The 26,560-nt window shown below is 44.9% G+C and overlaps 1 protein-coding gene across 5 annotated transcripts in view; it reads left to right on the top strand.

The window, feature by feature from the left end:
* LOC139273122 (follicle-stimulating hormone receptor-like) overlaps positions 1-26,560 on the top strand; it is a 311,116-nt gene that overhangs the window by 243,555 nt on the left and 41,001 nt on the right. For 3 of the 5 annotated variants that reach the window (XM_070889535.1, XM_070889532.1, XM_070889536.1), the window contains one exon: positions 3,056-3,130. In XM_070889535.1, the coding sequence (XP_070745636.1) occupies positions 3,056-3,130 (75 nt within the window). Of the gene's footprint in view, positions 1-3,034; positions 3,131-26,560 lie in introns of all 5 variants that reach the window. The other 2 variants (XM_070889531.1, XM_070889534.1) reach the window with 1 other exon arrangement.

The following is a 26,560-nucleotide window of genomic DNA, read 5'->3' as shown; positions in this document are numbered from 1 at the left end:
TTATTCATCTCACTATCACTGACATAGGTATATACAGAATCATATCACAGAATCATATCACATATCTTGTGAGATGAATTCTGTTGGAAGATGTGCCTTGGAACCAATACTAGGCCTGGAACAGGAGCTTGCTAGCACAACCACTGGCCCAAGGCAAGACAGCACCGAACAGCACTCTGTGTTCTTATCATCATTGTTTGCAAGTGTCAACACAGCTCCGCATTTCCCAGAAATGCCATTAGTGAACTTGAAGGGGTAGCACAGGATGAGTCATAATGCATAGATGAAGTAATATTTTTGGAGGAAAAACAAGAACTGATGGCACGATGACTGCTATCAATAACATAGAAAATAGAAAATAGGTGCAGGAGTAGGCCATTCGGCCCTTCGAGCCTGCACCGCCATTCAATGAGTTCATGGCTGAACATGCAACTTCAGTACCCCATTCCCGCTTTCACGCCGCACCCCTTGATCCCCCTAGTAGTAAGGACTACATCTAACTCCTTTTTGAATATATTTAGTGAATTGGCCTCAACAGCTTTCTGTGGTAGAGAATTCCACAGGTTCACCACTCTCTGGGTGAAGAAGTTTCTCCTCATCTCGGTCCTAAAAGGCTTACTCCTTATCCTTAGACTGTGACCCCTGGTTCTGGACTTCCTCAACATTGGGAACACTCGTCCTGCATCTAACCAGTCTAAACCCGTCAGAATTTTAAACGTTTCTATGAGATCCCCTGTACTTTGAGGAATATAGCAGTGCATTGAAATTAGGCAGCCATATCATATTCTTATTGCTATACAGTGGAAAGGAAATGAAAGGCTGGCCAAACTGGCATATCTATCAGTCACCTGTTTGATACAATTGTGGACTGATACTACAAAATATCCCTATGTTGGAAGGCATCAGAGGCAAAAAAATTGCCAGCAGTGATGACCTTTTTTACATTGACCAGGAGTCTGCTGAGGTAGTTGCCCTTGGTCATCATAAGTTAAGCATGCCAGTACCTTTAGATGTGGTTGATTGCATAACCATGGCGATGGAGAGTTTTGCTCTAGTGTCTATTCAGCTACCTGACGTGCATTCTTTCATCTTGTGCCATTTCAGCCATAAAATAATGCAATTGAGCTTTTCAAAATTAATTTTAAAGTGTCCTAACAATTACCACCGGATTCTGTAACTGTCTTGCTAACTCTCTCGCTTTTATGATCTTCCTTGAAACCTACCTCTCTGACCAAGCTTTTGTCACCTTGTATCTCCTTCTTTGGCTCAGTGTCCAATTTTCTTTCCTTATGCCTCTGTGAAGCACCTTGGGGGTATGTTGCTTTTATGTTAAAGATGCTATATAAATGCAAGTTGTTGCATGATGCATGTGGTTGCAGATATATATAGTCCACGTATCTGAGCCATATAGGAGGGCGGGAATTACTTGGTGCTGGATTTGAGGTCCTGGTCTTCAAACACTCTCTTCCTCAGGTGACCGAAGGCTGTGCTAGCGCACTGAAGGCAGTGTTGGACCTCGTCGTCAATATCTGCTGTTGCTGACAATAGGCTCCCGAAGTATGGCAAATGGTCCACGTTTTCCAAAGCCTCGTCGTGGATTTTGATAATCGGGGGGCAGTACTGTGTGGTGGGGTCAGGATGCTGGAGAAGTACAACCAGCGCTGCCTCCGCAACATCCTGCAAATCCATTGGCAGTACAGACGCACCAACGTCAGTGTTCTTGCTCAGGCCAACATCCCCAGCATCGAAGCATTGACCACGCTTGATCAGCTCCGTTGGGCAGGCCACATTCTCCGCGTGCCCGACGCGAGATTCCCAAAGCAAGCACTCTACGCGGAGCTTCAACACGGCAAGCGAGCCCCAGGTGGCAGAGGAAACACTTCAAGGACACCCTCATAGCCTCCTTGATAAAGTGCAACATCCCCACAGACTCCTGGGAATTCCTGGCCCACGACTGCCCAAAGTGGAGGAAGAGTGGGAGGATGCTAAGCACCTCGAGTCCCATCGCCGAGATCAAGCAGAAACCAAGCATAGACAGCGGAAGGAGTGTGCGTCAACCCAGACTCCCCAACCACCCTTTCCTTCAACCACTGTCTGCCTCACCTGTGGCAGAGACTGTAATTCCCGCATTGCACTCCTCAGTCACCTGAGAACTCACTTTTAGAGTGGAAGCAAGTCATCCTCGACTCCGAGGGACTGCCTATGATGATGATGGGTTGCAGATACGCATCAATGCAAAGGTATTGTAATTTGGGGGTCTGATCAATGATCTGGTAAGTAATCTCACTTTGCTTGGACTTGGTACTTATGGCATTGAAATGTTGAAATGTATTTCTTCAAAATAAAATATTATTTTGCATTTATCTTATGCGTTGAATTTCTTTGATACAACACATCTTGCTAATAACATTTTGAAATGGTTAGCTTGTATATGTGGAATACAGAATTTAGATATGCAAATGAGATAGCAACCCAGCAGAACTACTTTGCCATGAGCTATTTATGATCAAAAATCTTCAAACACCTGTGCATTCAATCTCAGCACGAATGAAGACTGGCTATAACCATAGCAACTCATATCCAACAATTGTTTTGTGCAATAAAAAGTACCATCCTACAGGATCAAGCTCCTCCAACAGAATGCAAATTTATTTTAATATTTGACAAAATATCACACAGGAAACAGATGTTTATCCCTCCAATGAAGGAGATCTGTATTCAAAGCTTCTGTAGTATTTCTATCTCATGGCTCGGAACAGGAATCCTGTGACTGACAACTGTAATGTTTCTAAAGCTTTAATAGTGTTTAAAACAGAAGCCAAATAAAGTAGGAACTCAATAGATTTTTCTCCAATCTCCACTGTTTCGACTGTAAAATATGATGCATATAAATAACTGATTCTCTAACCATACTTTATAATAGTGTATTGTGCACCTGGATGTAAAATTTAATTGTTTTCAGTTTATCTATGCCATGTTAACAAATTGTTTGTGCAGAGCAGCTTACAGAACAGAGTAATAATTAATCATGCAGTTCTTTGTTATTGTTTTACAGAATAATTGATAAAGCAAAACTTCTTGTGCATATTGATCAAGGAGCATTTGGAAATCTTCCTCACCTAAGATACATGTAAGAGAAGTTCATAATTTTTGACAAACTATGTAGTATATGTTTGTGTCAGAATGATAAATGGGCATTGTAGTCACAATCAGTTATCTAGCGAAGTAGTTCCCAAAGTTTGCAGCTGATCCTTAAAAGGAAGAAAAATGTAGCAGATGTTCTGTATTTTGTAGTAAACATCTAATGGCCCCGATATTTATGGGGAAGGCAGGGAAGGTGCGCAGGAAGGCCGGAAATTGCTGAAGAACCCGGCAAGGCCAGGGATGCAGAGGTCCTGCCGAACTTAATGGCAGGATCTAATTATTTTTCTTCCATTTGCTGCCTGGCACCTGCTAGGTGCGAAAGCCAGCCCCCTGCCGAGTGATTAACTGGGTGAAGGACAAGGTTAGAGGATAGATTCGAAACACAGAGGGCTACAAATTTACCCCCGCCCAAAACGGGGTTTTTATCGCAGCTGCGGATCAGGTCGACTCTTTCGTGGAATTGCGCACTTTGTTTAATTTTTGTTTTGATCTGGAAGTCGGTCATAATGGGCAGTGACAGCAACTGAGGGGCGGAAGTTGGGTACGGTGCGGAGTCACCGCCGGGATGACATCATGCCATTGGACTCTGTGATATATTGGGCTGGATTTAGCTATAGAAATAATGGTGAGGCTAACAGCACATGTCATTATTAAAGTGTATATTGGACAGCCACATCCAGCAACCACACATGTGCGGTTAATCACAGAAATCAGGATGATGATGTCCGAGATACCGTGTGTAAGAATGATATCTCGCTGAGAGATTCGACATTGAAATACATGGAATGGCATGAAGTTGTTGTGATGGATAACCACTAAACCCATCAGAAAAAGCTAGGGCTTGTTCATCCAGTGTAAGTACATTTCTAAATGCATGATAAGTTTGAATTACTGCCAAACAACATCTCTGGCACTAAAAAATAACTTTTAAAAGCATGGAGTCTCATGCCTTCAGATTTCAATTATGGTTGGAGATTAAAAAAATTTAAAAATGTAAATAAAATGTTTTCATTTTTTCTTTCTGTCTCTTTTTTTCTCTCTCTTTTAATCCAATCTTTCTTTCATTCTCTTTAGTTTGCATTTTGTACCTGATTTGACATTGTATTTACTATTCTAACTGATTCTTCCTGGTTCACACTTTGCGTGCCTTAGTAAAAATTCTTCCATCTGATTGGTTAAGGAGATACGGTTACTTGCTCTGTTCACACAGGTCTCAGATTTCCTATGGAGGGCGCCGCACCATTTGGATGTCCTGCTGACAACAACTTGCCATCCAAAACCCCATAGAAAGTCTGTGGGCAAGTTTAATTTTAATGAATGGCGGGCGCTGTTCACCTCTGAATTAAAAATCCGGCCCAATAAAACACCTTGATCTACAGACTGCTGCATTCAGTGTGAAGGACTCCAGTGGTTGGGAGCCATCCTGCACAAAGGCCGGATGGTGGGGTAATTGCTCTTTTGGTGGCAATTTTAACCTCAGAAAATGGAAGATAAAGTGTTACAAATCTGAATCGCGACCCTAATGTTGGGCAAGTCCAGAACCAGGGGACATAATCTAAGGATAAGGAGTAAGCCTTTTGGACTGAGATGAGGAGAAACTTCTTCACTCAGAGAGTTGTTAACCTGTGGAATTCCCTGCCGCAGAGAGTTGTTGATGCCAGTTCATTGGATATATTCAAGAGGGAGTTAGATATGGCCCTTAGAGCTAAAGGGATCAAGGGGTATGAAGTGGGAAAGGGGTACTGAGGTGAATGATTAGCCATGATCTTATTGAATGGTGGTGCAGGCTCGAAGGGCTGAATGGCCTACTCCTGCACCTATTTTCTATGTTTCTATGTTTCTATGTTTCTAACCCACCTCAAACCCATCCACTGCCAGTTTTAACAGAGGCGGGAGGAGGGTTGAGGGTAGTCAACCTGCTCCCAGGAGGCGGGTTGGAACTTTATATATAAAAATGAGGCTGGAAGCCTTAGGGTGAAATTGCCATTTTTATAGCCCCATTAACACCTAATGGGGTGCAATGAGATTATCGCCTGGGGAAAGGGGTCTATAGCACGTCCAAGGAATATGCCCTGGAGGTTTGGGGGGCACCTCGGTCAGGCACCCACGGCGATGACGTCATGGCGAATGGGAAAGATACAAAAAACAACAAAGGTTGAAAAACCAAATAATAAGAAAGGCTAACAGAATGCTGGCCTTTATATCTAGAGGACTAGAAACAAAGAAACATAGAAAATAGGTGCAGGAGTAGGCCATTCGGCCCTTCGAGCCTGCACCACCATTCAATATGATCATGGCTGATCATGCAACTTCAATACCCCGTTCCTGCTTTCTCTCCATACCTCTTGATCCCTTTAGCGGTAAGGGCATATCTAACTCCCTTTTGAATATATCTAATGAACTGGCATCAACAACTTTCTATGGTAGAGAATTCCACAGGTTTACAATTCACTGATTGAAGAAGTTTCTCCTCATCTCGGTCCTAAATGGCTTACCCCTTATCCTTAGACTGTGACCCTTGGTTCTGGACTTCCCCAACATCGGGAACATTCTTCCCGTCCAAGCCCGTCAGAATTTTATATGTTTCTATGAGATCCCCTCTCATCTAAATTCTAGTGAATATAAGCCTAGTCGATCCAGTCTTTCTTCATATGTCAGTCCTGCCATCCCGAGAATCAGTCTGGTGAACTTTCGCTGCACTCCCTCAATAGCAAGAATGTCCTTCCTCCGATTAGGAGACCAAAACTGTATACAATATTCAAGGTGTGGCCTCACCAAGGCCCTGTACAACTGCAGTAAGACTTCCCTGCTCCTATACTCAAATCCTCTCGCTATGAAGGCCAACATGCCATTTACCTTCTTCACCGCATGATGTACCTGCATGCCAACTTTCAATGACTGATGTACCATGACACCCAGGTCTCGTTGCACTTCCCCTTTTCTTAATCTGTCAGATAATATTCTGCCTTCATTTTTTGCCACCAAAGTGGATAATCTTACATTTATCTACATTATCCTGCATCTACCATTCATTTGCCCACTCACCTAAGTCACCCTGCAGCCTCTTAGCATCCTTCTCACAGCTCACACTGCCACCCAGCTTAGTGTCATCTGCAAACTTGGAGATATTACATTCAATTCCTTCATCTAAATCATTAATGTATATTGTAAATATACAATCCAAGGAGGTAGAAATAATGCTACTGCTATACAAAGCACTGGTTAGACCACACCTGTAATACCATGAGCATTTCTGGGCACCACAGTCTCTGTCTCTGGATGGAGTCATGGCTCAAGAATGAAGAGAAAGGGTAAGGAGATTCTCTGAAGCAGCACTAAAGGCCTTGGTCCTGGGGTTACACAGAGGAAGACAGAGCCTCTACCTGCAGAGGGGCAGGAGGCCTTCCAGTCAGAATGCCAGAAGGCAAAGGGAAGAGATTGCAGAAGCTGTCAGTGCCAAGTATATTGCACCAGGACCTAGATCATGTGCTGCGGGAAGTTTAATGACCTCACATGAGTGGTCAAGGTCAGTGAATGCATTTTCAGATGCCATATCCCAACAACTGAACCACTATCCTCACACACAACTCAATGCACCACACCCTGCTCACCTTAGGAAGGATATATTGGCCATGGAGGGAGTGCAGTGTAGGTTTAACAGAATGATACCCAGACTCCAGGGGTTAAGTTACTTGGAGATATTACTCAAACTAGGGTTGTATTCAATGAAATTTAGAAGGTGAAGGGGTGATTTGATCAAAGTTTTCAAGATATTAAGGAGAACAGATAGGGTAGATAGAGAGAAATTATTTTTGCTGGTTGTGGAGTCTTGGACAAGGGGGCAAATTCTAAAAATTAGATAAGGAAACACTTCTATACACAAAGGGTGGTAGAAGTTTAGAACTCTCTGCTGCAAATGGCAATTAATGCTAGATCAATTGTTAATTTTAAATCTGAGATTGATAGCTTTTTATTAACCAAAGGTGTTAAGGGATATGGGGCAAATGGAGTTAGGTCGCAGGTCAACCATAATCTCATTGAATAGCTGAACAGGCTCGAGGGGCTAAATGGCCGACTCCTGTTCTTATGTTCCTATAAATGGTTTTATATCATATGGTGCTGAAGCAGAAGAGGCAAGCGAGCTATCACTGGGCCAAACTGAAACTGCATGGTTTGTATTGAGTTTTCTCTTTTTCTGGTGCATCCATTTGGAATGGGAGGAAAGAAACTCTCAACATGACAAAAGGTTTTGTATATTTTCTTTTGAAATGGAGAGTCCTTTTAAGACAGTGTTTTTATTAGTCAATTTTCCATCTTTACATTTGTATTGATTTTTTTTTAACAAAGTTTTGAGAAACAGTTTTTTTTTACTCTGAAGGTGAGTTAAGGTAAGTTTTTTTTAAGTGACTCAAATCTGATGTCATGGTTGAGGTGGTAAAAGATGGCTATATTATTGTTAGGTTTGATGTGTGAAGACTTTGGAAGGTTTGAGAGTAGCAAGGTTTTCAATTGTACATTTCAGCTTGTGAGTGTGCCCTGCAAAATGCAAAGAACAATCTATCCCAGAGGATTCAGCACATAGTGTAGGCTGACAGTCCAGTTCAGTACTGAGTGAGTGCGACACTGCCAGAGGTGCCGTCTTTCAGATGAGGCATTAAACCAAGGCCCTGTCTCCTTGCTCAGGTGGTCCTAAAGGATTCTATGGCACATTTTGAAGAGCAGGGGAATTCTCCTGGTGTCCCAGCCAATATTTATCCCTCAAAAAACATCAATAAAGCTCATTTTCTGGTAATTTATCTCATTACTGTTTGTGGGATCTTGCTCTGCACATATTGGCTGTCATGTATCACTAGATTACACTAGTAACTACACTTCAAAGGTACATTATCTGTGGAGAGCTTTGGGACTTCCTGAGGATGTGAAAGGTGCTTAATAAATGTAAGTTAGTTTTCTTTCTTTTATAAGGCTGTGTGAGGCCTTGACAGGGTTGACCAGTAAATGTGGAATGGTTTGACAGGCAATACCCTGTGGCTTGCAATCCTGAGCCATCTGTCTGGTACCTGGTACTGTTAGCTGGTCCTATTTCAGGTTTGTTCCAGTATGCCACCGTCTTTCTCATCTGCCCTGGATTCTGTAGTTGATGTACAGTGCTGAGTCTGGACAGCACCTCTTGTCAGGCATGATGCACTGCCATCTTGTAGGGAGGGTGCCCTGAGTCCCACACAGGGTAAATCTTCCTCTCAACCGCCACTTCCCGCCCCCATCCTCAACCCCTTCCACGCAGGAGCATGTTAACTTTTTCACTCATCAGACTGAGTTGGGGGCGTTCTGCTCTGCAACTTGTACACGCGGGCTCCATTTGATGTCTCAACATTGCTGAGCCTTCTCTTGCTTTGGCTACTTTTATGCCCCACACCCAGTACAACCTTTAGAAATAATAAGCAAAAACACTTTCACTTTGCAAAAGCTGGGAGAATCCCCATCTGCATTCAAATGACTGCATCCATTTACATTTCTCCAGAAGCCCGAATAAGCCCCCCCACCCCCGACACTCGACACCGACCCGACACACCCACCATCCTCCCCATCAGTGTGCTCCTGGCACCGAAATCAATATGTGCAAGGATTGCCTGCAAACCATTTAAACTAGCTGAGCTAGCAAACTCAAGTGAGGCCAGGACAGTGTATCAGTGGTGTGCACTGCAGGTGAGGAGCAGCAGTGCCAACTCCCCTGTGACAGGACATGGAAATTGGTCCCAACATGACTTTACTCAGGAGCAAAACAAACATACCAAAAATAGTAAGGAACCAAGGGGCTAATAAGAATGAGCAACTTAAAATAATTAATATCAGTTGAGGAAAAAGTACTTGAGAAACTAAAAGCAGACAAGTCCCCTTGACCTGATGGCCTACATCCTAGGGCTCTTAAAGAACTGTCCGGTGCCATTATTGGAGGCATCCAAGATCAAGTTCACTAGATTGATCCCTGGGATGAGAGAGTTGCCCTATGAGGAGAAATTGAGAAGATTGGGCCTCGACTCTCAGGAGTTTAGAAGAATGAAAGGTGATCTAATTGAAACATAAAAAGATTCTGACGTGGATTGACAGGATAGATGCTGAGAGGTTGTTTCCCCTGGCTGGAGAGTCTAGAACTAGGGGGCATAGTCTCAGGATAAGAGGGCGGCCATTTAAGACTGAAATGAAGAGGAATTTTGTTACTCAGAGGGTTATGAATCTTTAGAATTCTCTACCTGAAAGGGCTGTGAATGCTGAGTCATTGAGTATATTCAAGGCTAAGATAGAAAGATTTTTAGACACTAGGGGAATCAAGGGATATGGGGATCGGGCAGGAAAGTGGAGTTGAGGTCGAAGATCTGCCATGATCTTATTCAATGGCAGATCAGGCTCGAAAGGCCATATAGCCTAATCCTGCTCCTAATTCTTATGTTCTTATATTACAATATGGGATTTGTTTTGGAGGCATGAAGCTATTCAATAGCTGAGTTAGCAATATTACCCACAAAAAAGTGGGAGGGGAATTTCAAGAACTCAGGACTAAGAGGGTCCCATTTTCTACCTCCTCTTTGCTTAATAGGAACACAAATCTCCTTTCCCGCGCCCATCCCCCTGCCACCTCCAATATTACTACTACATGGACAAAAACCTTCTACATGTTCCAGTACCAAACCTTATAATACATCTGAGTGGGTGTGCAGAGAGATTGTATGGTTATGTTGCATAGCGAACCTCCCCATTTCCAACCCATGGCCTGTGTAGGTGACAGGGCTCCAGGGCTCCAGGGTACAAAACTTTGTGGCCCAGCAAGGTAAAAAGCTTGCTCGTTCCTTGTGATTCAGGGATCCCTAAAGAATGTGTGCTAAAGGAAAAGTCAAGTTGGATCACAGTGATACAGAGTGAATTTATTGCACTGTACTGATTATTGTTTCCAAGAACACAGTTCAAATTTTTAAAAGAAGGTTATATGAACAATGCATTAAAATGAGCTTCATTGAAATGTCTGAATGTGTCATCTTATAAACCTTATCAGTTCTGCAGGGAATATAAATCAGAATGGGATCTAAATATGTTAATGAATCGGCAGTAACCTTTAAAAAGTCATTTATCTTTGAAGATCCAAATAGGTTTCTCAAAGATTTATTAATATTATTGATATTAGATGTTAATTATACCTTTATTGCAATCGTAACTAGGTATGTTGCAAAGAGTATTAAAACAATTAGTCTTAACTATTCAGGTTATATTTTTCATCAATAGCATCTTAATAGATTCAGCTGATTAAGTTGCACATTACATTCATATTTTATTATTACAGTTGTTACCCATAAAATTTACATGTTAATGAGAATTAGTCACCGTCTGCCACTGAAGCATTATAGGCCCCAAGTTTCGTGCCGCGGCGAAAACGGCGCACCTCCGAGCTGGGCGCCTGTTTTTCGCGCCGAAAACTGCGCCTAAAAAAAAGTCCGATATTCTCGAGCTCCTTGGAGCTCGATGTCTGCTTGTCGCGGCGCGCTCTTCGCAGCAGGGGGCGGAGCCTAACACTCACGCCGATTTTCTAAGTAGCAGGGGGCGGGTACAATTTAAATTAGCCTTCGTGGTGCCGGCAACCCTGCGCGTGTTCTCACACAAACATTGGCACTCGGCCATTTTTTAAAATACTGCAGAAAAAGTGAAGATTTGTTTCTTGGACCCTGCAAAGGCTTGTAATTTAATTTTTTTGATATTTCTGTGTGTGAGGGAGTGCTTTTAGCAGCACTGCTGAATAAATCACCTGCTGAAATCAGTGAGTTCAGCTTTTCACTGCTAAACTTGCAGAACCGGTGCTGCATTGGTGCATGCAAATTAAGGACTGTGTGTTTGGAGAAATAAGAGTGCCAATTCAACTTTGCAATAATACGTTGTGTTGACAATGCAGCACCAATTCTGCAAATTTAAATATAAAATTGTCGATGTGGCTGCCTCTCCCTGTCCAAATGGCCTCAGTCCCTCTCACAGCTCGAAGGCTGCTGCTGTATCTTCGGCTGCCGGCCAGCCATTGACGCCGCTGATATCCTGTGGCCAAATGGCCTCACGTCCGTCCGGTGCTGATTCTTTGGCTGCCGGCCAGCCACTGACGCCGCCCCTAAAGCGTGGCCGAATGGCCTCAAGAACCTTAATGAGCTGTGTGTGTCCTGCGTTGATTCTTCGGCTGCCGGCCAGCCACTGACGCCGCTGCTATCTCATGGCCGAATGGCCTCACATCGGTCCGCTGATTCTTCGGCTGCCGGCCAGCCACTGACGCCGCTGATATCTCATGGCCGAATGGCCTCGGATCCGTCCGGTGCTGCTTCTTCGCGGCCAGCCACGAAGAGAATGAAGGCCTGCCTCAAGCACTGCAGCTCAGCTCGAAGCTTGCTGCCGCTGCCGTCGAGACACTGATGCCATACCCCTGCCTTTCTCCAACATGAAAGGCCTGCCTGAAGCACTTTCACACAGGTAGGAACATGGTTTATTTAATCTTTTCTTTGCTTATAAATTTTTATTCAGGTTGGATTTATTTGTATAATATTTGTATAAGTATAACTAAGGATTGATTGTAGAATTTAATGACTTCCCTTCACCCCCCTCCCCCCCTCCCTCGTTCCCTATGCCTAATTTGTAACATATGCCTGATTTTCTAAAGTGTAGACAAGGTTTTTTCGAGCGTACAAAAATCTTCACTTACTCCATTCTAAGTTAGTTTGGAGTAAGTTTTCACTCACGAAACTTTGAAATCAGGCGTAAGTGGCCGGACACGCCCCCTTTTGAAAAATAAATTCTGTTCCAAAGTGAAACTGTTCTAACTGACGAGAACTGGAGCAAACTAAATGTGGAGAATTCCGATTTCTAAGATACTCCGTTCTACACCAGTTGCTCCTAAAAATCAGGAGCAAATCATGTGGAAACTTGGGACCATAGTTACTAATCAGCTTGATAGATTTGCTGAGATAATGTTATGCTACACATTTTATATCACCTAATCAGCAACAGCAAAAACAATCCAAGGCCTAAAAGTGCAAGGGCTGAGCATGATTGATTTCGATTCAATTCAGCCAAGCACAGCCTGTTTAAAGTTTTTCAGTTTTATGCTGATCTATGCCCATCCTCCTTTTTAAAAGCAATGCCCACCATTAGAAATTCAGAGGTTATTTCCATATTCTCCACCACACATATACAAGTACTCTACTATAGCACAAACTACTTTTGCATAGCTTGTTAATATGATACATGAGACATATTTTTTAATCCCAGTGCTTAGAAAGTGGGACTGGTGTGTTGCGAGCTTTTCACTCACACAGCTGGCGAACATCTGCCAATTTGTGGTTATTCACAGCAATCTCCCAGCCTGGGTTGGCTCTGCATCTGGGAGCTCAGTGATTGCAGGAGTTGAGAAACACTGAAGCACTGCTTCAACATGCCTATACACTTAACAATAATGATCTTGTTGGCTATATGGTTCTTGTAGTATATGTGAGTAGCTGGTATTCAGGCCTGTTGCAGCAGTGCCATAGGCTAGGGTTACAGAGGGTGCCCTTGGCCTCCTACTGTTTGCCATCTCAAGCATAGCGGATTTCCTTAAAATGAATGTGTCATGACTGCTGCTTGGGAAATGGGCATTGATTGCTGTGATCCTGTATTGCTGGCCATTGGTCCATGTACATTGATCACCTGTACATTGATTGCAGTTCCTGAAGGCCATGGGATCGAATGTTGGGGCCATCTGGATGCAGCTAATAACACGAGAGACTTGGGGGATATCTGTGATGTTGAATAATTGTAGTGCTTTCTCAATTTGCTTCCAGTTTTCCATAAGGTAAATAATGAAGGTGTTAGCAAACAATGCATCAGTGAGCTATTTGATGCATTTGTGCATTGTGGATTGACTGATGGTGTTGATGTTCCTATGGTGGATTGAATTGAGCCTGAGGCATAATATTTCAGCCTGTGGGGTCATTGATTGTTACTGGAATTACCATTGTTGTGGTGGAGGTGGTCTGTAGGTTCTATTTCCAATAGACAAAGCATTTCAGTCATTTCCTTCTTGATAAGCAGACCTGCAAAGGTAGTTTTTGGCAGACATTCCCAAGTAGGAGTTCCTGGATTTATATACAGGACTGTGTGAGCAGTTCACCTCTGGCAGATGCAAACCTTTTTCATATCGCTCCAAAAAAACTCAAAGAGGAAGGAATGCCTCCAGGATTTCCCCTTTCAGACTTTTAACAGCAACAATCAAAATTCTTGCCATTCAAAATGAAGGTGAGAAGCAGTTGCCAGATATGTTAGGTACAGGAAAAAGCACATACAGAAACCAACCGTGTAAACCCATTGGTTCCATGCCAAATATTTCAGAAAGCCAGTCACATATTTGTTAATGCATTATCTCGATACCTAGAGATTGCTGTTGATGTGCTCATCAGGGGTAAACATTTTTGGAAGTAATAAAACCTGCTGGTTTATACACAGTGGGGCCGGTCATCGAGCTGGCTGCAAAGGAATGGGTACAGTGCAAAAGGAACAAAAAATCTAGAATTTCATCCCTGTGCCAGATCTGTGCCTGCCCCATATTTTGCACTGGGTCGGCACCAGCAGGCACAAGAGGCTCATAAGAACACAAGAATTAGGAACAGGAGTAGGCCATCTAGCCCCTGGAGCCTGCTCCGCCATTCAACAAGATCATGGCTAATCTGGCCGTGGACTCAGCTCCAGTTACCCGCCCGCTCCCCATAACCCTTAATTCGCTTATTGGTTAAAAATCTATCTATCTGTGACTTGAACACATTCAATGAGCTAGCCTCAACTGCTTCCTTGGGCAGAGAATTCCACAGATTCACAACCCTCTGGGAGAAGAAATTCCTTCTCAACTCGGTTTTAAATTGGCTCCCCCGTATTTTGAGGCTGTGCCCCCTAGTTCTAGTCTCCCCGACCAGTGGAAACAACCTCTCTGCCTCTATCTTGTCTATCCCTTTCATTATTTTAAATGTTTCTAGAAGATCACCCCTCATCCTTCTGAACTCCAACAAGTAAAGACCCAGTCTACTCAATCTATCATCATAAGGTAACCCCCTCATCTCCGGAATCAGCCTAGTGAATCGTGTCTGTACCCACTCCAAAGCTAGTATATCCTTCCTTAAGTAAGGTGACCAAAACTGCATGCAGTACTCCAGGTGCAGCCTCACCAATACCCTGTACAGTTGCAGCAGGACCTCCCAGCTTTTGTACTCCATCCCTCTCGCAATGAAGGCCAACATTCCATTCGCCTTCCTGATTATCTGCTGCACCTGCAAAATAACTTTTTGGGATTCATGCACAAGGACGCCACGCGGCCGATGCCATCGAGTCGCTAAAAACAGCTTTGGGCCCTGACTCTGTTAGGTGCATCGAGGAGGCTCAAGCACGTATGGAGATCCCGTCCGAACTGACCCCCGTCCGGACAGAATTCCTCATTGGCGCCAAACCCCGGAACCTCCCTCGGGGCCGGCGCCTCACAACTTGAGCCGCCTCGGGGAAATCCCCTCCGTGCCTTTCATTTCCGCGCGGAGAGGTTTCCTGTACAGGTTGCTCCTGCACACTCTCAACTTTGCCATCCTCGCCGGCCGTCCGGACACGCCATGGCGTACCATCTTGCCGTCCGGAGGAGGCGGGGGTCCCCGATGGAGGGCACTCTATGCGGGAGTCCTCCCACTATTCATCGGGGACTTGGCCTGGAGGGTGGTGCACGGAGCAGTGCCGTGCAACAAATTTTTAAGCCGGTTCACGGACTCCCAGGCCGCCTGCAATTTCTGCGGTCTGGAGGAGTCCGTGTTCCATGTTTTTATTGAGTGCACGAGGTTGCAGCCCCTGTTTTATTATTTAAAGGGGCTGCTCCTGAAATTCTGGCTGCACTTCAGTCCCACTCTCCTGATCTTTGGGCACCCTGTGCGGAGGGGAGCGGGTAGGTCTGAGGGCCTCCTCGTAGGACTGCTCCTGGGCACGGCCAAGGGTGCCATCAGCCGGTCCAGGCAGCGGGCGGTCGAGGGGGTCGTTCAACCTGACTGCCTGCCTCTCTTCCGCTCTTACATCCGGTCCAGGGTGTCCTTGGAGATGGAGCACGCGGTGTCCACCGGTACGCTCGCGGTCTTCCGCGAGAGGTGGGCACCGGAGGGACTGGAGTGCATCATCACGCCCGGCAACCAAATTTTAATTTGATTTTACGTTTTAAAGTTTAATTTGTTTTAATTGCCGGTGCTTTTAATGTCCCCCTCCCCTTTGATAGGGGGCACTGGAGGAAAAAATTTGATTTTAGTGCCCACAAAAAACCACAAAAAAGAAAAAAAAAAAGGGGCCTTGTAAATGTCTGGTGTGTCATCCAGGTTGGGTGGCATGGATTAATGTTTTATGTTTTGCAGATAAACTCCAAAAAGAGTTTCATGCACAAGGACCCCCAGGTCTCTCTGCACCGCAGCATGTTGTATTTTCTCCCCATTCAAATAATATTCCCTTTTACTGTTTTTTTTTCCAACGTGGATGACCTCACACTTTCTGACATTCTATTCCATCTGCCAAACCTTAGCCCATTCGCTTAACCTATCTAAATCTCTTTGCAGCATCTCTGTGTCCTCTACACAACCCGCTTTCCCACTAATCTTTGTGTCATCTGCAAATTTTGTTACACTACACTCTGTCCCCTCTTCCAGGTCATTTATGTATACTGTAAACAGTTGTGGTCCCAGCACCGATCCCTGTGGCACACCACTAACCACCGATTTCCAACCCGAAAAGGACCCATTTATCCCGACTCACTGCTTTCTGTTAGCCAGCCAATTCTCTACCCATGCTAATACATTTCCGCTGACTCCGCATACCTTTATCTTCTGCAGTAACCTTTTGTGTGGCACCTTATCAAATGCCTTTTGGAAATCTAAATACACCACATCCATCGGTACACCTCTATCCACCATGCTCGTTATATCCTCAAAGATTTCCAGTAAATTAGTTAAACATGATTTCCCCTTCATGAATCCATGTTGCGTCTGCTTGATTGCACTATTCCTATCTAGATGTCCCACTATTTCTTCCTTAATGATAGCTTCAAGCATTTTCCCCACTACCGATGTTAAACTAACCGGCCTATAGTTACCTGCCTTTTGTCTGCCCCCTTTTTTAAATAGAGGCATTACATTAGCTGCTTTCCAATCCATTGGTACCTCCCCAGAGTCCAGAGAATTTTGGTAGATTATAATGAATGCACCTGCTATAACTTCCGCCATCTCTTTTAATACCCTGGGATGCATTTCATCAGGACCAGGGGACTTGTCTACCTTGAGTCCCATTAGCCTGTCCAGCACTACCCTCCTAGTGATAGTGATTGTCTCAAGGTCCTCCCTTCCCACATTCCTGTGACCAGCAATTTTTGGCATGGTTTTTGTGTCTTCCATTGTGAAGACTGAAGCAAAATAATTGTTTAAGGTCTCAGCCATTTCCACATTTCCTATTATTAAATCCCCCTTCTCATCTTCTAAGGGACCAACATTTACTTTAGTCACTCTTTTCCGTTTTATATATCTGTAAAAGCTTTTGCTATCTGTTTTTATGTTTTGCGCAAGTTTACTTTCGTAATCTATCTTTCCTTTCTTTATTGCATTCTTAGTCATTCTTTGCTGTCGTTTAAAATTTTCCCAATCTTCTATTTTTCCACTAACCTTGGCCACCTTATACGCATTGGTTTTTAATTTGATACTCTCCTTTATTTCCTTGTTAATCCACGGCTGGTTATCCCTTCTCTTAACGCCCTTCTTTTTGGAATATATTTTTGTTGAGCACTATGAAAGAGCTCCTTAAAAGTCCTCCACTGTTCCTCAATTGTGCCACCGTTTAGTCTGTGTTTCCAGTCTACTTTAGCCAACTCTGCCCTCATCCCACTGTAGTCCCCTTTGTTTAAGTATAGAACGCTCGTTTGAGACACTACTTCCTCACCCTCAATCTGTATTACAAATTCAACCATAATGTGATCACTCATTCCGAGAGGATCTTTTTCTAGAAGATCGTTTATTATTCCTGTCTCATTACACAGGACCAGATCTAAGATCGCTTGCTCCCTTGTAGGTTCTGTAACATACTGTTCTAAGAAACAATCCCGTATGCATTCTATGAATTCCTCCTCAAGGCAACCCCGTGCGATTTGATTTGACCAATCGATATGTAGGTTAAAATCCCCCATGATTACTGCCATTCCTTTTTCACATGCCTCCATTATTCCCTTGATTATTGCTCGCCCCACCGTGAAGTTATTATTTGGGGGCCTATAAATTACGCCCACCAGTGACTTTTTCCACTTACTATCTCTAATCTCCACCCACAGTGATTCAACATTTTGTTCATTCGAGCCAATATCGTCTCTCACAACTGCCCTGATATCTTCCTTTATTAACCTCCTTTCCCTTCTTGTCTATCTTTCCGAATTGTCAGATACCCCTGTATGTTTAATTCCCAGTCTTGGCCACCTGGAACCACGTTTCTGTAATGGCCACCAAATCATACCCATTTGTAATGATTTGTGCCGTCAACTCATTTACTTTATTTCGAATGCTGCTAGCTCATAATGGCCCACAGCACAAACCTCATTCAAATATTGATTAGAGGCATTATGGGGAAATGCCCAGGCTGCTTCAAAAACTGTGACATGGGCAACAAAATAAGCTGAAGTGGAGGGCTGTGGCACCAGTGTAGCAGGCTCTGGAACCTTTTAAAGGTGGCAGAATTGTCTTGTTGCTTCTTTTTTGTTGTAGCATGTTATTTGTTTTTTTTTACTTGTGTGTCTTGGAATTTCTGTCGTGTGGAACAGCCATTTGGAGATATTCTTTCAGGAACTGCACCACTAGTCTCATCCACTTTCCGATGCAAGATCCCCCATCACTCACGTACCAACAATCTCTACCAACCATGAGATACACCTCACATTCCTAGCATCACATCACCCCCTTGGAGGAGATGATGCTAGCCATTCTGGGCAGGGGCATGGCTGAGCCCTTGGCCAGCAGCGGGGCTGAAAGAATACAAGATGCTGGTATCCTCATATGTTATTCTCCTTCTCATATCCTATTTTCCACTCATCCCATAATTTCTTCTGATTTATAAGCTGCACATGGTGTAAGCACACACCTCTTGCTTTCCCCACTCCCCTCACCACAACTTTACCCTGGAGCCTTCCTCATTTCAGACACCCAAGAGATCCAGTCTGCCCAGCCAGTGGCTGAAGAAGAGGTAGAGGAGAGTGAAGAAGAAGGAGAAACACCAACACTCGACTTGACATTCCAAGCCACCAGCTCCTCAAGTTTGTCCAGCAAGGCCCCCAGTCTTCCCCACCGAAAGTCAGCAGCCTTCCACCTGCCATGCTCCAGCTACTGGGGTAGCACTGCATAACAGCACTAGGGTAGGCAAAGGCACATGCAAGACATCACTAAGGGAATGCATAAGAGTGATTAGTTGATTGATGCAATATTGGATGCCTATATAGATAAAGTTGGATTGGAAAATTTGCTTTGTGGTGGGTTTTATTTCAGCATTGTGGCCAAGAGGACGCTGTGGTGGTCAGTAACAGAGGGAAGGAAAGGTGTGGGACAAATGTTGAAAGGGGAATTGGGACTGTGTTCACTGATACCACAGGCGGATGATTCGATCCCGGATATCCTGACCAGAAAGGGGCTGTCTCGGTTGCCTCTTTTCTTCCACTTCCTTCTCTTCTACCTTTTCCTCTACTGCTTCCTCCTCTTCCTCTTCCTCCTCCTCCCCCGCTGTGAGCAGCTTGTCCCCTTTGCTGCCTCTGCTCCATCTCCAGGTCATGCTGCAGCCCAAGGGGGACTACAACTGTAGCCCCCAGGACTGGGAGAAAGTGATATTCTCAGAGATCTTCCTTTAAGAGCCAAAAGCTTGCAAATGTCCAGAAGCATTCTATGCACACTTTAATTTTTTTTTAATGTATTGCATTATAATGATGATGATGACTCTAATAAAATGTGAAGAAACTCGTCCAAAGGCTAAAAATCTAAACTTACCTGAAAGTTGTGTGTGTCCCTTTAAGAAGTGCTAGCAGTGGTTCTGTTGTACTGCTGCAGGCACATTCTCCCGTGCGTGGCTTGGAGAAGGAGTTATTAAGAGTGGCGACATCCAAAGTCCCAGATCGTGCGTCAATTCAGGCGATGCATGACGATTGACATCACGAACTGGATCATTTAAATATGGGAAGCGAGCGCAGGCAATGGCAGTGCTGCCGACCTACCCAAAATGGCAGCTGCCACCTTCCATGTTGGAAACGAGGCGGCCACCATTTTTACTTCCAAACTGGCCTTAATGATCGGCGCTAATGGCTTCAATTTCCTGGCCACTATTTGTTTTCCAACACGTTCACCAAAGCTGCTGTTCAAAAGCAGCCTTTTTGTGCCCTGCAGAAAGTACCAGTGTAGTTTCAAGGTGCTACACCTGCATTTTCCAGCCACTTCTCCAGAAATTCCACTCTCCCCTTACCTCTGTGAGTTAGGCAAAGTATCTGGCTTCGCAGCAACCATATGCTAATAAGGGTGCAACACAGAAGAATTCCCTTCAATGCGCTGGCTGCACAAAGTTGACTTGTGCCATTTGTTGTTTTGTGAACTGTGAGCATCAACTAGTTAAAAAGGGAGAAAAGCAAATCCTTTTAATTACCTGTAAAGTGCAAGAAGGATGAAAATAAGCTCCTGAAATAGCGCTGAAAAGAAGTTGTAGAGGTATCACACACAATCCACCACCAAATGGTACGCACTGCGGCAAAGAAATACTGACATCATTCACACATGACTAAATTTATTCAATACATTTTATGAAATTAATTTGTGTGTTGTGCTGAGGATGTTATTGTGATTGCGTCCAATAATATTTGATGGACATTGGTGCTAAGGGAGGAAGTGTTAAGGACAGTGTTGCTGATGGTGTTTTGGGAGAGTTTTTGGTAAATGTCGATAGAAGGGCTCCTGAAAAGGCAGGCATTTAGCTATCAATAATTTATATCAGCACTTGCTTGGCACACTAGTCTACCAGGTTGTACTAATGTTTCAGAAAGGACTTTCTCATCTCCTCTCTCCTACACTTTTCTTCGATTTAACTCTACCATTACCATCGAACCTCGGGACCAACTCCGGTTCAATGAAGAGTGCAGAAGAGTATGCCAGGAGTAACACCAGGCATACCTAAAATGAGGTACTGACCTGGGGAAGCTGCAACACAGTACTACATGCATGCTAAGCAGCAGAAGCAGCATGCTATAGACAGAGCTAAGTGATCCCACAACCAAAGGATCAGATCAAAGCTCTGCAGTCTTGCCACATCCTGTCGTGAATGGTGGTGGACAATTAAACATCTAACGAGAGAAGGTTGCTTCATGAATAACCCCATCCTCAATGATGGCAGAGCCCAGCACGCAAGTACAAAAGACAAGGCTAAAGCATTTGCAACTATCTTCAGCCAGAAGTGCTGAGTAGATGATCCATATTGGCCTCCTCCTGAGGTCCCCACCATCAAAGATACCAGCCTTCAGCCAATTCTCTTTAGATGATATCAAGAAGCGGATTAGTGCACTGGATACAGCAAAGGCTATGGGCCTCAACAGCATCATGGCTGTTATGCTGAAGACCTGTGCTCCAGAACTAGCCGCGCCTCTCACCAAGCTGTTCCAGTATAGCTACAACACTGGCATCTACCAGACAATATGGAAAACTGCCCAGGTATGTCTTGTCCACAAAAAAGCAGGACAAATCCAATCCAGCCAATTACCGCCCCATCAGTCTACTCTCAATTATCACAAAGTGATGGAAGGTATCGTCGACAGTGCTATCAAATGTCACTCACCAATAACCTGCTCACTGATGCTCAGTTTGGGTTCCGCCAGAACCACTCAGCTCTAGACCTCATTACAGCCTTGGTCCAAATATGGGCAAAACAGATGAATTCCAGAGGTGAGGTGAGAGTGATGGCTCTTGACATCAAGGCAGTATTTGACTGAGTGTGGCATCAAGGAGCCCTAGTAAAATTGAAGTCAATGGGAATCAGGGGGGAAACTCACTACTGGCTGGAGTCATACCTAGCACAAAGGAAGATGGTTGTAATCATTGGCGGTCAATCATCCCAGCCCCAGGACATCGCTGCAGGAGTTCCTCAGGGCAGTGTACTAGGCCCAATCATCTTCAGCTTTTTCACCAAGGATCATTCCTCCATCATAAGGTCAGAAGTGGGGAAGTTCGCTGATGATTACATTGTTCAGTTCCATTCACAGCTCCTCTGATAATGGAGCAGTCCATGCCCGCATGCAGCAAGACCTGGACGATATTCAGGCTTGGGCTGATAAGTGGCAAGTAACATTCGCGCCACACAAGTGCCAGGCAATGACCATCTCCATTAAGCGAGAGTCTAAACACCTTCCCTTGATATTCAATGGCAGTACTATCGGCAACTCCCCCAACATCAATATCCTGACATCGCCATTGACCAGAAACTTAACTGGACCAGCCATATAAATACTGTGGCAACAAGAGCAGGTCAGATGCTGGGTATTCTGTGGCGAGTATCTCACCTCCTAACTCCCCAAAGCCTTTCCACCATCTACAAGGCACAAGTCAGGAGTGTGATGGATACTTTCCACTTGCCTGGATGAGTGCAGCTCAAGAAGCTGGACACCATCCAGGCAAAGCACCCTGCTTGATTGGCACCCCATCCACCACCTTAAATATTCACTCCCTCCACCACCAGCGTACCATCTACAAGATGCGTTGCAGCAACTTGCCAAGTCTTCTTCGGAAGCACCTCCCAAACCCACGACCTCTACCGCCCAGAAGGACAATGGAAGCAGGCGCATGGAACACCATCATCTCCAAGTTCCCCTCCAAGTCACACACCATCCTGATTAGGAAAAATATCGCCGTTCCTTCATCGTCGCTGGGTCAAAATCCTGGAACTCCCTCCCTACAGCACTGTGGGAGTACCTTCACCACATGGACTGCAGCGGTTCAAGAAGGCGGCTCACCACCCCCTTCTCAAGTGCAATTAGGGATGGGAAATAAATGCTGGCCTTGCCAGCGATGCCCACATCCACGAACGAATTAAAAGAAAACTCTTCTTCCTACATGGGTAAGCCTCTTTGCAGTGCAAAGTTATAAAGCATGCCGCACATGACAACATTCTAGGGACTTGGGGTGGGGGGGCTGTGGCAGAGCTATACTATAATGCATTCTCTAATCTGTCCAGTCATATAAAGTGCTGCTTCAAACTACCCATCATAAGCTTAATAGTGATAGAAACATAGAAATTTACAGCGCGGAAGGAGGATTTCGGCACATCGTGTCCGCGCCGGCCAACAAAGAGTCACATGGCCCTCGGTCAGCATCCCTGAAGGTTACATATAAACCTATGAACAATGGCGGACAGGTAAAGAGCATCCGGCCCAACCAGTCCTCCCCACACAACTGCGATACTCCATGTATAGTAACATTTGACACTTCACCTCACCCGGAGCCATACAATCTCCTGGGAGTGGCAGAAAAACAGATACAAACCCAGGCCAATAGGGGAAAAAAATCTGGGAAAATTCCTCTCAGACCCATCCAGGCAATCTAAACTAGTCCAGCAGATCACTATGGCCATATTAGATTCCCTGAAGTACTTACCATCGTATCTGCACCAGCCAACAAATCGCTGGAGAAATACCACCAACGATGTCTCCGCAAGATCCTGAGAGGACAGACGCACCAAAATTAGCATCCTCGATCAGGCCCACAACCCCAGCATCGAAGCACTGACCACACTCGACCAGCTCCATATAACGGGCCACATTGTTCACATGCCTGACACAAGACTCCCAAAGCAAGCGCTCAACTCGGAACTCCTACACGGCAAGCAAGCCTAAGGTGGGCAGAGGAAACGTTTCAAGGACACCCTCAAAGACTCCTTGATAAAATGCAACATCCCCACCAACACCTGGGAGACCCTGGCCAAAGACCGCCATAAGTGGGGGAAGTGCATCTGGGAGGGCGCTGAGCACCTTGAGTCTCATCACCGAGAGCATGCAGAAAACAAGTGCAGGCAGCGGAAGGAGCGTGCAGCAAACCTGTCCCACCAATCTTTTCCTTCAACGACTGTTTGTCCCACCTGCGACAGAGACTGTAATTCCCATATTGGACTGTTCAGTCACCTAAGAATTCACTTTTAGAGTGAAAATAAGTCATCCTCGATTTCGAGAGACTACCTATGATGATGATGATCCAGTCTAATCCCACTTACCAAGACCACCCAAGCTCTGTCATCGAGTTACAGTATGCAGACGATGCCTGCGTTTGCACACATACGGAGGCTGAACTCCAGGGCATAGTCGACGTATGTATTGAGGCATACGAAAGCATGGGCCTTATGCTAAACATCCGTAAGACAAAAGTCCTCCACCAGCCTGTCCTCACTGCACAGCACTCCTCCCCCAGTCATCAAGATCCAACACCGCCTCCAGTGCGCCAGTGCAGCCTTCGGCCGCTTGAGGAAAAGAGTGTTTGAAGACCAGGCCCTCAAAACTGCCACCAAGCTCATGGTCTACAGGGCTGTAGTAATACCTGCCCTCCTGTATGGCTCAGAGACATGGACTATGTACAGCAGACGCCTCAAGTTGCTGGAGAAATACCACCAACGATATCTCTGCAAGATCCTCCAAATCCCCTAGGAGGACAGGCGCACCAACATCAGCGTCCTCGTCCAGGCTAACATCCCCAGCATTGAAGCACTGATACACTCAATCAGCTCCACTGGGCAGGCCACATATTTCGTATGCCAGACATGAGACTCCTAAAGCATGTACTCTACTCGGAACTCCTTCACGGCAAATGAGCCAAAGGTGGGCAGTGGAAACGCTACAAGGACATCCTCAAAGCCTCCCTGATAAAGTGCAACATCCCCACTGACACCTGGGAGTCCCTGGCCCAAGACCGCCCTAAGTGGAGGAAGTGCATCCGAGAGGGCGCTAAACACCTCGAGTCTCAATGCTGAGAGCATGCCGAAATCAAGCACAGGCAGTGGACAGAGCGTACGGCAAACCAGTTCCACCCACCTTTTCCCTCAACGACTATCTGTCTCACCTGTGACAGAGTCTGTGGCTCTTGTATTGGAATGTTCAGCCACCAAAGAACTCATTTCAGGAGTGGAAGCAAGGGACTGCCTATGATGATGATGACTTACCAGCCCTCAGTCCGTAACCCTGCAAGTTACGGCACCTTAAGTACTCATACAAGCACCTTTTAAATGTGATGAGGGCTTCTGCCTCTCCCACCTTTCTAACCAGTGAGTTACAGATCCCCACAACCCTCTGCATGAAGAAGCTTCCCTTAAAGACCCCTCTAAATCTTCCACCAACTACCTTAAACCTATGTCCCCCTGTAATTGACCCCTCCACCAAGGGAAATAAGCCCTTGTTATCCACTATATCCAGGCCCCATAAAATTTTATACACCTCAATCAGGTCTCCTCTCAGCTTCCTCTATTCCAAGGAGAACAAACCCTGCCTAACCAATCTGTCCTCATTGCTAAGGTTCTCCATTCCAGGCAGCATCCTCGTAAATCTCCTCCGCATCTTCTCCAGTGCAATCACATCCTTCCTATAATACTGAGACCAGAACTGCACGCAGTATTCCAGCTGTGGCCTAACCAGTGCATTATACAATTTAAGCATAAGCTCCCTGCTCTTGTATTCTATGCCTCGGCCAATAAAGGAAAGCATTTTGTATGCCTTGTTAACCACCTTATCCACCTGGGGCTTGTTACTTTCAAGGATCTGTGGACAAGCACTCCAAGATTCCTTTGTTCATCTGCAATTCTAAGTGGCCTACCATTTAATATGTATACCCTTTCCTTATTAGCCCTCCCCAAGTGTATTACCTCACACTTCTCCAAATTAAGTTCCATTTGCCATTGTTCTGCCCACCCGACTAGTAGATTGATATTCTCCTGCAGTTCATGACTTTCCTCTTCAGTATCAACCACACAGCCAATTTCAGTATCATCTGCAAACTGCTTAATCATATCCCCTATATTCAAATCCACATTATTAATGTATACCACAAAAAGCAAGGGACCCAGTCCTGAGCCCTGCGGAACCCCACTGGAAACATCCTTCCAGTCACAAAAACATCCATCAACCATTACCCTTTGCTTCCTACCTCTAAGCCAATTTTGGATCCAACTTCTCACTTTGCCCTGGATCCTATGTGCTTTTATCTTTGTGACCAGTCTACCATGTGGGACCTTATCAAAAGCTTTGCTAAAGTCCATTATATTACATCATATGCACTACCCTCATCGACCCTCCTGGTTACCGCCTCGAAAAATTCACTGAGGTTCGTCAATACGATCTTTCCATAACAAATCCATGCTGACTCTCCTGATTAATCCTTGCTTTTCTAATTGTAGATTTATCCTCTCCTTCAGGATTTTTTCCAATAATTTTCCCACCACTGAGGTTAGGCTGAGAGGCAGATAATTACTCGGCTTATCCCTTTCTCCCTTCTTAAACAAGAGTACCATATTAACAGTCCTCCAATCCTCTGGCACCATGCCTGAATCCAAAGAGAACTGGAAAATGATGGTCAAGACCTCTGCTATTTCCCCTTTTCCTTCGCACAACAGCCAGGGATGCACTTAGTCTGGACAAGGAGACTTATCTACTTTCAAAGCCGCTAAACCCTTTATACCTCCTCTCTCACTATGTTTATTTCATCCAGAATTTCACACTCCTCTTCGATAGCAGTATCTGCAATGCCCCTTTCCTTTGTGAAAACAGACGCTAAGTATTCATTAAGAACCATACCAACATATTCCGCCTCCACACACACATTACACTCAAGGTCTCTAATAGGCCCTACCCTTTCTTTAGTTATCCTATTGCTCTTAATATATTTATAGAACATCTTTGGGATTTCCTCGATTTTACTTATCAAGAATACGTTCATGCTCTCTCTTAGCATTCCTAATATCCTTTTTAATTTTACTGTTGAACTTTCTATGGGCTAGAACCTCCACTTTTGAGCTTAGTGCCCAAAAATGGGCGTTATTTCCGGCATGGGCATTAAAAAAGGGGTTTCAGATCACCGGCTTCTCGCCCATTCTCAAAACGCCTAGTTTACATTTTTGAAAATGGGCGTTACCGTGAGCGATATCAAATGGGCGGTAGCGTTAAATTATTCTGACCCTCTGCCGTAAAGTGTGGCTGTCCTTAGCAACGGCATGGCAACGCTCAAGTCCCGCGATTCTGGAGGTCACGGGTCACCACGACATGCACAGACGAGGAGACAGAAGGAGAGGGAGCTCAGAGGGACTGAAAGCATGTGTGGCTGTGGTGTGT

Source organism: Pristiophorus japonicus, chromosome 9 (assembly GCF_044704955.1).
Source record: "Pristiophorus japonicus isolate sPriJap1 chromosome 9, sPriJap1.hap1, whole genome shotgun sequence".
NCBI classification, from domain to species: Eukaryota; Metazoa; Chordata; class Chondrichthyes; family Pristiophoridae; genus Pristiophorus; species Pristiophorus japonicus.
This window is presented reverse-complemented; position numbering and strand designations above follow the sequence as displayed.